We start from the raw sequence: 13,865 nt of genomic DNA, 5'->3' as shown, positions 1-13,865 counted from the left end.
TATTTTATGCCCACATACTTCATTTTTCTAATACACAGAACATCCCCCCCAATGGTCTACACCCACTTTACTAGAACTCATCTACTGCCTGTACCGTTGTAACATTCTATATGGCCTAATTAGTCTCTTGTCTCTGATGATCTCTATAGAAGGGAACTTCTGGTTGTCATTCCCGACTGGGCATTAACAACAAAGCTAGAGGCAATCAATATATGAAGACGTGGTTACAATGTTTTTAATCCACCAAATTAGTCGCTATGCTGGTGTAGTTTATGTAAATTCTATAACAGACATACTCTGTATCTTAACTTAGCAGTGTTTGTAGGCAGCAGTATTTCCGTACATGCAAAAATAAGATTTTAAACCTACCGGTAAATCTTTTTCTCCTAGTCCGTAGAGGATGCTGGGGACTCCGTAAGGACCATGGGGTATAGACGGGCTCCGCAGGAGACATGGGCACTCTAAGACTTTAGATGGGTGTGAACTGGCTCCTCCCTCTATGCCCCTCCTCCAGACCTCAGTTAAAGAACTGTGCCCAGAGGAGACGGACAGTACGAGGAAAGGATTTTTGTTAATCCAAGGGCGAGATACATACCAGCCCACACCATCCACACCGTACAACATGGAATATATGAAACCAGTTACCAGTATGAAACAAAACAGCATCAGCCAGAGACTGATCTTAACTGTAACATAACCCTTATGTAAGCAACAACTATATACAAGCCTTGCAGAAATAGTCCGCACAGGGACGGGCGCCCAGCATCCTCTACGGACTAGGAGAAAAAGATTTACCGGTAGGTTTAAAATCTTATTTTCTCTTACGTCCTAGAGGATGCTGGGGACTCCGTAAGGACCATGGGGATTATACCAAAGCTCCAGACCGGGCGGGAGAGTGCGGATGACTCTGCAGCACCGATTGAGCAAACATGAGGTCCTCATTAGCCAGGGTATCAAACTTGTAGAACTTTGCAAAAGTGTTTGAACCCGACCAAGTAGCTGCTCGGCAAAGCTGTAATGCCGAGACGCCTCGGGCAGCCGCCCAAGAAGAGCCCACCTTCCTAGTGGAATGGGCCTTTACCGAATTAGGTAACGGCAATCCAGCCGTAGAATGAGCCTGCTGAATCGTGTTACAGATCCAGCGAGCAATAGTCTGCTTAGAGGCAGGAGCGCCAACCTTGTTGGCTGCATACAGGACAAACAGTGCCTCTGTTTTCCTAACCCGAGCCATCCTGGCTACATAAATTTTTAAGGCCCTGACCACATCCAGGGACTTGGAATCCTCCAAGTCCCCCGTAGCTACCGGCACCACAATAGGTCGGTTCATATGAAACGACGAAACCACCTTAGGTAGAAATTGAGGACGAGTTCTCAACTCTGCCCGATCCACATGGAAAATCAGATAGGGGCTCTTGTAAGACAAGGCCGCCAATTCGGACACCCGCCTCGCAGATGCCAAGGCCAACAACATGACCACTTTCCAAGTGAGAAACTTTAATTCAACCGTTTGAAGAGGCTCAAACCAGTGTGATTTAAGGAACTGTAACACCACGTTAAGGTCCCACAGTGCCACTGGGGGCACAAAAGGAGGCTGGATGTGCAGCACTCCCTTTACAAAAGTTTGGACTTCTGGGAGAGAAGCCAATTCCTTCTGAAAGAATATAGACAAGGCCGAAATCTGCACTTTAATGGAGCCTAACTTTAGGCCCATATCCACTCCTGTCTGCAGAAAATGGCTAAAACGGCCCAGGTGAAAATCTTCCGTAGGAGCATTCTTGGCTTCACACCAAGATACATATTTCCTCCAGATACGGTGATAATGCTTCGCCATCACCTCCTTCCTAGCTTTGATTAGAGTAGGGATGACTTCCCCCGGAATACCTTTGCTAACTAGGATTTGGTGTTCAATTGCCATGCCGTCAAACGTAACCGCGGTAAGTCTTGGAACACACAGGGCCCCTGTTGCAACAGGTCCTCCCTGGGAGGAAGAGGCCACGGATCTTCTGTGAGCATTTCCTGAAGATCTGAATACCAGGCTCTCCGAGGCCAATCTAGAACAATGAGTATTGTCTGCACTCTTGTTCGTCTTATGATTCTCAATATTTTTGAGATGAGTGGAAGTGGAGGGAACACATAGAACGACTGAAACACCCACGGTGTCACTAGGGCGTCCACCGCCACTGCCTGAGGGTCCCTCGACCTGGAACAATACGTCCGAAGCTTTTTGTTGAGGCGTGACGCCATCATGTCTATTTGAGGAAGTCCCCATCGACTTGTTATCTCTGCAAAAACTTCTTGATGAAGTCCCCACTCTCCTGGATGGAGATAGTGTCTGCTGAGGAAGTCTGCTTCCCAGTTGTCCACTCCCGGAATGAAGACTGCTGACAGAGCGCTCACGTGATTTTCCGCCCAGCGAAGAATCCTGGTAGCGTTCGCCATTGCCGCTCTGCTTCTTGTCCCGCCTTGGCGGTTTACATGTGCCACAGCCGTGACGTTGTCTGACTGAATCAGAACGGGTAGGTTGCGAAGAAAATTCTCCGCTTGTTGTAGGCCGTTGTATATGGCCCTTAATTCCAGCACGTTGATGTGTAGACAAGTCTCATGGCTTGACCATATTCCCTGAAAATTTCTTCCTTGTGCGACTGCTCCCCATCCTCGGAGGCTCGCGTCCGTGGTCACTAGAACCCGGTCTTGAATGCCGAACCTGCGACCCTCTAGAAGGTGAGCACTCTGAGGCCACCACAGAAGAGACACCCTGGCCCTGGGGGACAGGCTTATTTTCGGATGTATTTGTAGATGGGACCCTGACCACTTGTCCAGAAGGTCCCACCGAAACGTCCTCGCATGGAACCTGCCGAACGGGATGGCCTCGTAGGCCGCCACCATCTTTCCCAGTACCCAAGTGCATTGATGAACGGATACTCTTTTTGGTTTTAGCAGGTCCCTGACCATGTTCTGGAGTTCCTGGGCTTTTTCCGTTGGAAGAAAAACCCTCTTCTTTTCCGTGTCCAGAACCATGCCCAAAAATGACAGTCAAGTCGTCGGAATCAACTGTGACTTTGGTAGATTCAGAATCCAGCCGTGTTGCTGTAGCACTCTCAGGGAGAGCGACACGCTTTTCAGTAACTGATCTCTCGATCTCGCTTTTATCAGGAGATCGTCCAAGTATGGGATAATTGTGACTCCTTGCCTGCGCAGGAGCACCATCATTTCCGCCATTACCTTGGTGAAAATCCTCGGGGCCGCGGAAAGCCCAAACGGCAACGTCTGAAACTGGTAATGACAATCCTGTACAGCGAATCTCAGGTACGCCTGATGAGGGGGATAAATGGGGACATGAAGGTATGCATCCTTTATGTCCAGCGACACCATAAAATCCCCCTCTTCCAGGCTGGAGATAACCGCCCGGAGAGATTCCAACTTGAATTTGAACCTTTTCAAATATAGGTTCAGGGATTTTAGATTCAGAATGGGTCTGACCGAGCCATCCGGCTTCGGGACCACAAATAGGGTTGAATAATAGCCATTCTCCTGTTGTATTAGGGGAACCTTGATGTCGACACAGCTTTTGTATGGCAGCTGAAACTATTTCCCTCTCTGGGGGAGAAGCTGGCAAAAATCGGCGAGGAGGCACTTCTTCGAACTCTAGTTTGTAGCCTTGGGATACAATGTCGACCGCCCAAGGATCCAAATCCGACTGAACCCAGACCTGGCTGAAGAGTCGAAGATGTGCCCCCACCGATGCGGACTCTCTCAGCGGAGCCCCAGCGTCATGTGGTGGATTTTGTAGAGGCCGGGGAGGACTTTTGTTCCTGGAAACTAGCCGTAGCAGGCGTTCTTTTCCCTCTACCTCTGGCGAGGAAGGAAGAGCCCCGACCCTTTCTGAACTTATGCGACCGAAAGGACAGCATCTGATATTGAGGTTTTTTCTTTTGCTGAGGGGGAACGTAAGGCAAAAAAGAAGACTTACCCGCGGTAGCGGTGGAAACCAGGTCCGCGAGTCCCTCCCCAAATAAAACCTCACCCATGTAAGGTAAAGTCTCCATATGTCTCTTTTTGAATCGGCATCACCTGTCCATTGGCGGATCCACAGGGACCTTCTAGCCGAAACTGCCATGGCATTGGCTCTTGAACCCAACAGCCCAATATCTCTCGCAGCCTCTCTCATATACAATGCTGCTTCCTTAATGTGACCCAAGGTCAACAAAATACTATCTTTATCTAGGGTGTCAATGTCAGATGACAAGTTATCTGCCCACGCTGCAATCGCGCTACCCACCCATGCCGACGCTACTGCCGGTCTGAGCAGGGCACCCGTATGTGTATAAATTGATTTTAAGGTAGTTTCCTGTCTGCGATCAGCAGGATCCTTGAGGGCTGTCGTGTCTGGAGACGGTAGCGCCACCTTTTTGGACAAGCACGTCAAAGCCTTGTCCACAGTGGGTGAGGATTCCCATCGTAACCTGTCCTGTGAGGGGAAAGGATACGCCATAATAATTCTCTTGGGAATCTGCAGTCTCTTGTCTGGAGTTTCCCAAGCTTTTTCAAATAAAAGCGTTCAGCTCATGAGACGGGGAAAGGTTACCTCAGGTTTCTTTTCCTTAAACATGCAGACCCTCGTGTCAGGTACAGAAGGGTCCTCTGTGATATGCAAAACATCTTTTATTGCAATAATCATATAATGAATACTATTCATAGTCGACACTGGAGTCAGAATCCGTGTCGGTATCAGTGTCTGCTATCTGGGAAAGGGGACGTTTATGAGACCCCGAAGGGTCTTGTGACACAGTCAAAGCCATGGATTGACCCCCTGCATTTTCCCTGGACTCTGCTTTGTCCAATCTTTTATGTAATAAAGTCACATTTGCATTTAAAACATTCCACATATCCAACCAATCAGGAGTCGGCGATGCCGACGGAGACACCACAATCATCTGCTCTGCCTCCTCCCTAGACGAGCATTCCGCTTCAGACATGCCGACACACACGTACTGACACCCCCACACACACTGGGATATACGTATATGGGGACAGCCCCCCAACAAGGCCCTTTGGAGAGACAGAGAGTATGCCAGCACACACCCAGCGCCACTGGACACTGGAAACAAAGTCCCAGTCTGTGCAGCGCTCTTAAGAAACGTATTTTTGACCGGCACTCCACAATAAGAACAATAGCACCTGGGTGCCCTCCCAACGACCTGTGAGGGACTGAATGCAGCAAAGACAAACGGGTGGCACTCCTCAGGACTTCAGAAATAACCAAAACAGCAGGTCGTCATTACGTCACACTTTGCAACGCGAACGGGCGGAACTAGCAACCATGGTGACCATGCACCAATCCCCAGCAGTCTCTCCGAGGGCGTGCATAGGCATCCGTATCCCAGCCAATCCGGCGCGGGTGGGCGCGGCGGTATCCATAGCAACCCGCAATACATAAAAAAACATACATATACACATCTAAAAGGCACCTAAAACACAAGTGCAGTGCCAGTTACCAATTGCATGCAGAAAATAGAACCTGTACAATGTTCTAGTCAAGCAAAAACTAATCAAACAAAATCTGTAAAGCTTTCCATCTTCCTGCATTATATAAATAACCTGCATGTTGCATATGCTAGAACTAGAAAAAGAGACGTAATATTACTCAACTCTGAGGCATATAATCAAACAAAGCATCTTATCGATTACCATATCTGGGGCCTACTGTCCATGTGGCAGGGGCTACCCGGACTGTATATTATATATTAATCTGCCCAAAGCAATGCACACACCCAAGTATCTAACAAACTGTAGGATAATGCATACTACTGAACCAACCATTGCATAGCTAATTATCAATTAACGCACTAAAGAAAACAAGTTAGAGAGAAATTTTCATTCAGCCCCCCAGGGGACACCGTGTTCATCTCAAAAATCCATTTAGATTCAAGACAGATTAATTTCTTGTTTCTATCGCCACCTCTACTCAGGGGCGGGACATGGTCCACCAATTTGTAACGTAATGTCGCCATCGAATGACCCGCTTCCTTGAAATGTCTGGCCACTGGTTGGTCAATCGCTTTCCCTTCAAGCGCATGTCTAATGGCCGACCTATGTTGGGCTGCTCTCTCTCGAAAAGAGCACATCGTTTTCCCAATGTACACGAGTCCACAGGGACACTTGATGACATATATGACATATTTCGTCGTACATGTGAGGACATGTCTAATCTTGATCTTCTTCCCAGAATGGGGATGTACGATGGTCGGTCCCGTTTCCAAGTAACGGCAGGTTGTGCATCCTGTACATCTGTATGAACCTGGTGCTTTACTCAGGAAGTGTGATCTAAGCTCTTTGCCTTGCGGTGTCACATCATTATGAACTAGCCAGTCTTTCAGATTCTTCCCTCTGCGATGGCAGTGAAGTAACTGGCTATCCTTTAGGGCGGGGATGGATTTATCGGTTTGTATAATGGGCCAGAGTTTTCTTGCATTATCCCTTGTTAACGTACTGGCCACATTAAATGTTGTACTGAAGGGAGTAGTTTTACGAACATTTCTGTCCTTCTTTGTCAAGCACTGTTCACGTGTCAATGATAGGGTTTTTGACTTGGCCTTCAATAAATCATTTAATAGATAACCTCTTTGGAGGAACTTCTGTATCATTCCATCAATCTCCATTTCTGCATCATCAACATCGCTGCTAATTCTTCTTGCTCTTAGAAATTGGGAGAACGGTAACCCTTTCTTCATCGCCACAGGGTGGCAGCTGGTTGCATAGAGCAATGTATTTTTATCTGTAGGCTTATGATACAGTGAGGTGACCAACCTATTCCCCTTCCTACTGATGTTCACGTCAAGGTAGTGTATAGATTCAATACTACTTTCATGCCTAAATTTGATGTTGGCATCCATGAGGTTAATGGCTTCCATAAGATCTTTAAAAATTTCTTGTTTGCCTGACCAAACTATCAGGAGATCATCTATGTACCTGGTAAAAATAATTAGGCCCCTTGAAAATGGTTCATTTTGCAGAAATAGCTTGCGCTCCATGGCCAGCATATAGGCGTTGGCAAACGCCGGGGCCACATTGCTCCCCATGGGACAACCTACTCGCTGCAAGTAGTATTGGCCATCAAAGTAGAAGAAATTACGTGTCAACGTTAGCTCAAGTAACTGTAGAAAGAAGGACAGATCTGGTCCTTTGTAGTGAGGATTCCCCTCCAACAAAATTCTAACAGCATTGATCCCATCACTGTGGGGAATATTCGTATAGAGACTCACTACGTCGACACTACTTAATACACATGCTTCCGGTAGTAAGGGACAGTTTTCCAACAGTATTAGTAATTGTGTTGTGTCTTGTAGTACTGTAACCTTAGCTTGTATAACTGGTTGAAGGAAGAAATCCAAGTATCTAGCTATCATGCTATAGCTATATAGAGCGAGCCACGTGCTGAGATAATTGGACGTCCCGGCTTTTGTCCAAATTTTTATGGACTTTAGGCAGTGTATAGAGAATTGGAGTCACCGGAAACTCTGTAATTAGTGCTTTCATGGTTGTCATATCAATGACAGATTCTTGCTGAGCACTCAATAGTATTTCATCAATCTCTCTTTTGAACGACATGGTTGGATCAGAGGTGAGTTTACGGTAAACAGCGTGATCATTCAGTTGTCGGTAGATCTCCTCATTGTAGTTCGACAGGTCTTGGAGCACTATGGTGCCCCCCTTGTCCGCCGACCTTATTATTAGAGATTTGTTCAAACTCCGTTCCTTTAAGGCTGCAAATTCTCCTTTGGTGAGGTTGGAAGGTGTTGGAGGAAGCTGTTTAGCCCCAATATCGACTGTAGATTCCAACATACGTGCGTAACTTCTTATAGATGGATTGTGCGTAGGTGGATCAAATAGGGAATTTGGTCTAAAAGGATGTCCCATGGAATCAATAGTCGCTTTCTGGCATTCTGCCAAAGTGCTCCTTTAATTTGAGGTTTCTCTGGTGTTTCTACGTATCAATTTTCCATTCAAATCTATTGAATTTGACAGTCGGTACAAACGACAATCCTTTATTTAGTACCTTGGTTTCATCAGTGGTCAATACATGTGACGATAAATTATCAAATTGTTTGTAGGCATTAACGTCTTCCTTTGCCTTTTCCCTTGGCCCCCCGCGCCTCGTTTTGAAGCGGTGTCTCTTCCTTGCGCACCCCCGGCGCGCGTCGTTGCCCCTAAAGGGGGTTTCTTGCTGTTACTAGAGGATGGGAGTTCCATTTCACTCGCCGTACTGTCCCCTGTGGAGGCTTCAGTGTCGGTCAAAAAACGTCTTGCGTTTCTGCTGTTAGTAAACAACCTTTTCTGTCTCTGGGGGTATCTGCCCGTGGCCCACGGATATACAGACTGTTCTTCATAATCTCTGTTTACAGTACTTAGCTTAGACTTCTTATATTTGATAAGTTCTCGTCTATAATGATCCACTTTTTGCTGTAACTTATCTATCCAACCTGCATCAGCATAGTCTGATAGTCTGTCAGTAAATGTAAAGTTTTTTTCTCCAATTCAACTATCCTGGCACTCGTCTCCTTTAGGATCCTGGTTGATTCTTCTATTACCAGGATCATCAGATCGAAGGAGCATTTGTCGAGTACTGCCACCCAACGGCGGCAAAACTCAGGATTCATCCTTCCAATAGTAGGTACATTTTTAAGCCTAAAACCCCTTGGGATCTTACGATCTCGGTAGTAATCTGAAATAGTGATTCCATGCAGCTGGTAATCAACTTCCTTTTTCTTTCATTTGAGTAAATTATAGAAAGTGTCTTCAGCTGAGTCACCACCGGCCGTCGTTTGTAACGTCTCCTTAATCAGGTATGATTCTGCTTCAGAATCAGTGAAACTCAATAGTTCACCAACTGGTAAATTAATGGTCTGAAATCCCAATGGATCTTTTGTTTTGTTATTTTTATCCATGTTAGCCCAATTAGATAACTGCAGCAATTAGATAACAGTCACAAGGAACGAAAACACACCATGAAGTGTAAATCAGTGAATGAAAGGGTTAAAAACACAGGACACTGACATACTGTATAGAAATGCACAACAGTTCTAGCATATGCAACATGCAGGTTATTTATATAATGCAGGAAGATGGAAAGCTTTACAGATTTTGTTTGATTAGTTTTTGCTTGACTAGAACATTGTACAGGTTCTATTTTCTGCATGCAATTGGTAACTGGCACTGCACTTGTGTTTTAGGTGCCTTTTAGATGTGTATATGTATGTTTTTGTTATGTATTGCGGGTTGCTATAGGATACCGCCGCGCCCACCCGCGCCGGATTGGCTGGGATACGGACGCCTATGCACGCCCTCGGAAAGACTGCTGGGGATTGAGACAGGCACGGATTGGTGCATGGTCACCATGGTTGCTAGTTCCGCCCCTCCAGCCCGCCCGTTCGTGTTGCAAAGTGTGATGTAATGACGACCAGTTCCGGAAATGCGGGGAGACGCCGGGAGGCGGAGGATACACTGACTGCTATAAAGGTATGTGTTAGTTAATGGTTCTTTGTCCTGACGAAAGGCGCTAATAAAGAGCGCCTGAAACGTTGATGTTACACTAAGCTGTCTGCTGTTTTGGTTATTTCTGAAGTCCTGAGGAGTGCCACCCGTTTGTCTTTATTATAATATATATATATATATATATACATATATATATATATATATACATATATATACATATATATATATATATACATATATATACATATATATATATATATATATATATATATATATATATATATATATATATATATATATATATATATATATATACACATACATATATATATATATATATATATATACACACACATATACATATATATACATATATATACATACATATATATATATATACATATACATACATACATATATACATACACACACACATATACACTTTTTTGCGCCAAATCAATGTGCCCCCCCCCCCCCCCACCTCGTTTTTGCCTCTGTTACTTGGTTCAGCAGGGGAGAGTCCGGGAGCAGCTTCTCTGCAGCTTGCTGTGGAGAAAATGGCGCTGGTTAGTGCTGGATGATCAAGCCCCGCCCCCTCGACGGCGGGCTTCGGTCCCGCTCAATTTTTTTATACTGGTGGGGGTTTTATAATATACTGCCTCCGCAGTATCTGATACCTGTGCCAGTGTTATTTGAGGTAATTATTGCTGCCCAGGGCGCCCCCCCAGTGCCCTGCTCCCTTGCTGTGCCGTGTGTGTGCGCGCGCGCTCCGGGACGAACAGCGAGGACGACACCTGTGTTCCGACCCTCTGGAGCTAATGGTGTCCAGTAGCCTAAGAAGCAGAGCCTATCAGTTAAGTAGGTCTGCGTCTCTCCCCTCTTGTCCCACGATGCAGGGAGCCTGTTGCCAGCAAGGCTCCCTGAAAATAAAAAACCTAAAAAAAGTCTTTTCAGAGAAACTCAGTAGAGCTCCCATGCAGTGCATCCAGTCTCCTCTGGGCACAGGATCTAACTGAGGTCTGGAGAAAGGGCATAGAGGGAGGAGCCAGTTCACACCCATCTAAAGTCTTAGAGTGCCCATGTCTCCTGCGGAGCCCGTCTATATCCCATGGTCCTTACGGAGTCCCCAGCATCCTCTAGGACGTAAGAGAAACATCAAATACTCATACATGACCTAGCGAACATGCAGCTGCAGACAATTTGACTACTTAAAACTATAAGTTTAACATGTAGGTCATTTTTCATTAACAATGATAATGTAGGAACCATTCAAATATGGTTTATATATTTCTAAGATGTTAGCCATAGGGAGGGTGTCCTATTAGCTGTGGTAAATTACCGCAGCTAGTGGATGCCCCGGGGGCTATCCAATTAGCCCTGACTGTCTGCACTTATCAGGGATTAAGCTTCACATGCCTGAATCCCCAATAAGCAGCCCTTAGAAACCAGTTTTTCGGCTATACAGCATGGGTCAGGGTACTTATCCCATCTGTTATCAACTGAAAACAGTTTGCCGTGCGGTAAAAATGGGCTGAAGAGACCGTTTTTGCAGTGCTGTAAAATAGCACTGGCAATTGGATACCGCCCATAGTCTGCACTGTTAAGTAATTTCTCCATATCTTACTTGGAGAATGGCTCCGATGTCTTCATTCAGTTTATCATCGTGCTTGAATTCAACGGTTACAGTTTTATCACAGTCCAGCCCTGCTAGTTCAATGTCCGTGGTGTTGCTCATGTAGAAAGCGCCAACGAAATCAGTTGCCCGGATGCCTGAAATTAAAATGGAGTAATCCTGTAATTGGGAGAACTAGTTTGTCTGCAATCAACTTACAAATAAAAAATAAATAAATAAAAAAAAAAAAAAAAAAAAAAGGATTCTGAAGCCAACATTGTTTTTATGTGAAAGCATTCACTTTAAGTCAAACTTGCCAACTTTGTGCCACCTCTCTCCAGGAGAAGCCCAGGGAGGAGATGCTGCGGCGGCTTTAGGAGGTGGGGCCTGGGTCTCACATCATCAAGCCCAACCCCAACACGGCAAAATGCGACGACTCATGGGTCCATTGGGAGGGGCTTAAATGACAACGCACTTCATTTGGGCCCAGTCCTCCATATGGCTTTGCGACTCCAGTGATTGAATCTCCATCCTGCCCACTTCACTAGTAAGCTGGCAGATGCGAGAGATCTGCCTATTCTTCCGGGGGATTACCAAAAAAAATTGTGAGCCTCCCGCAACTTCCAGGAACGCAGGCAAGTAAGCTTTCAGTAGAGAAGTTTATCAAAATGAGACAACATTCTCACAGAGTACTCACCGGTGCTAGTTCTGACTCTCATCACTGCATCAAAGCCGATCTCTTTTTGGACGTCCCTGCGCAGATCATTCAGAAACCTCTCCCTATCAGTTTCCACCTATTGGGGATAATTATTAAACAAATTTCATTTCTATAATATACTGTAGTAACAAAGAAAACTACTCAAAAAGCAGTATATTATGGAATTCTCCATGAAAAAACCCCTCCCAGCCCCGAACATGCAGCCATGAAAGACACAGTATAGCTTAAATTGGACTGCATGTTCAGGTGATAAAGATAAACGATACCGACCAGCGGGAGCGCGCACTGTTATCGTGCATACACATTTGACGATATGCACGATAAGATCTTTATCATGCATATGGTCCACTTACATAGTTTAGTGTATGCCCCTTGAGTCTCTGAATCTGTATACGAAGTGCTACAATGTAGCAGCTGCAGCTTTTTTTCAATACAAGTTCTGTTTTGCTCTGTATAAAGACGGGACACGGTCATTAGGTCGACCACTAAAGGTCAAGATGCAGACGGCAGGGACACTAGGTCGACAGGTACTAGGTCGACATGAATTTCATTTTTTTCTCTCTATTTTTTGGACTTTTTCATACTTTACAATCCACGTGGACTACAATTGGGAACGGTAACCTGTGCCAAGCACAGCAGTAGCAGAGCGAGGCACCTTACCCGAAGCATGGCGAGCAAAGCAAGCCATGTGAGGGGACATGGTGCACTAATTGGGGTTCCCCATCACATTACAAAGAAAACAACACCCCAAAAAAAAGTTTAAAAACCCATGTCGACCTTTTGACCTAGTACATGTCAACATAATGACCATGTCGACCTAGTGTCCCTGTCGACCTTCAGTGGTCAACCCAAGTTGAGTCGACTCAACGACCCATGCCCATAAAGACTCCGTCACACACACAATAAATTAGCACAAACTCCCGTTGTGACAAAGACGCATTTTTGGCAAAACCCCCCCCTCAAAAAACACGGTACCTGGCGGCTCACTCATGCCAGGTATCTCGCGCTGCATGGCACAGCGAGTCTTGATGTATGAGGATGCCTCTGTACATTTCAGCTTCTGGTACTTTCCCACCTTGTTAAAGCACTGTAATAATTATACTGCATGTAGCAAGGTCCGGTGGAGGAAGTAGAGATTAGAGGGGGTGGAGCTATTTTAGTTAACCTTCTACTCCTAGCCTACTCCTGTGCCAGCCCCTCTAACCCACAGTCAGCGGTGCAGTGTCCACCAGATGGATTATGAGAAAGGAATTATGCGAGTACAAAATTACAATATTAACTTCAACAGCTTTGTTAATTAGGCAAGTTTAATTAAAAATGAAAAAGTTAAATAATCGTAAACTGCTTCTATTCACAGTATGTTTTGTGAACTGATTACTGCTAAAATTTCTTCTTTGCCCAGGGTTAGTATTAATACTGAATTATATAGCCAGTGTCGTACTGGGGTTTAAAGGGCCCACTGGCAGAATGTAATGATAGGGGCCCATACTTAAGGGGTGTGGTCAGCCACCACAGAGGCTTTAGACAACCATTACAGGGGATATAGCCTGCTGACAACAAGGATACTACAGTGCATGGTCTGTGCCCATTTAAAATATCTATAGTGTAAACTGAGTTCATGCAGTATGCTCTGCAGTGATGTACCACCATAATCCTAGGAAAGCAGTATAATGTAACATGTATGATAAAACACGATGGTGAATCTGACTAAACAGAACACATTAATGCACGCTACATATGATAGCAGGTGACGATAACCCAGGCAGTGTCTAAAACTCAATGAGAACTGCAGTAGACCTAGTAAAGGCCAAAATACATGCTATAGTGAAAAAAAGGTTCTATTATCTAAGTTATTGCCACGGAGATGAAGTGTTAGTTACTTTATATGTTTATGACAACTACCTTTTTTAATTTGCGATCTGCTATATTTTAAATGCTATTTTTACTCAAGTAAACAGATCTGTAACCCAACTGCTAATTTAGATTGGAATGAAGGACAAATTTTAACACATTCTGGTGTAGTTTCTATAAACAAAACCAAGC

At 45.1% G+C, this 13,865-nt stretch overlaps 1 protein-coding gene across 7 annotated transcripts in view; it reads right to left on the bottom strand.

Moving 5' to 3' along the window:
* Positions 1-13,865, bottom strand: part of SEC24C (SEC24 homolog C, COPII coat complex component) — a 275,660-nt gene that overhangs the window by 12,332 nt on the left and 249,463 nt on the right. For all 7 annotated transcript variants that reach the window (XM_063961335.1, XM_063961334.1, XM_063961337.1 and 4 more), the window contains 2 exons: positions 11,802-11,898; positions 11,117-11,262 (listed from right to left, as the gene is read on the bottom strand). In XM_063961335.1, coding sequence (XP_063817405.1) covers positions 11,117-11,262; positions 11,802-11,898 — 243 coding nt within the window. The remainder of the gene's footprint in view (positions 1-11,116; positions 11,263-11,801; positions 11,899-13,865) is intronic.

This window comes from Pseudophryne corroboree, chromosome 3, assembly GCF_028390025.1.
Source record: "Pseudophryne corroboree isolate aPseCor3 chromosome 3, aPseCor3.hap2, whole genome shotgun sequence".
Classification (NCBI taxonomy): Eukaryota; Metazoa; Chordata; class Amphibia; order Anura; family Myobatrachidae; genus Pseudophryne; species Pseudophryne corroboree.
The sequence above is the reverse complement of the archived record's forward strand: the minus strand, read 5'-3'. Positions and strand labels throughout refer to the sequence as shown.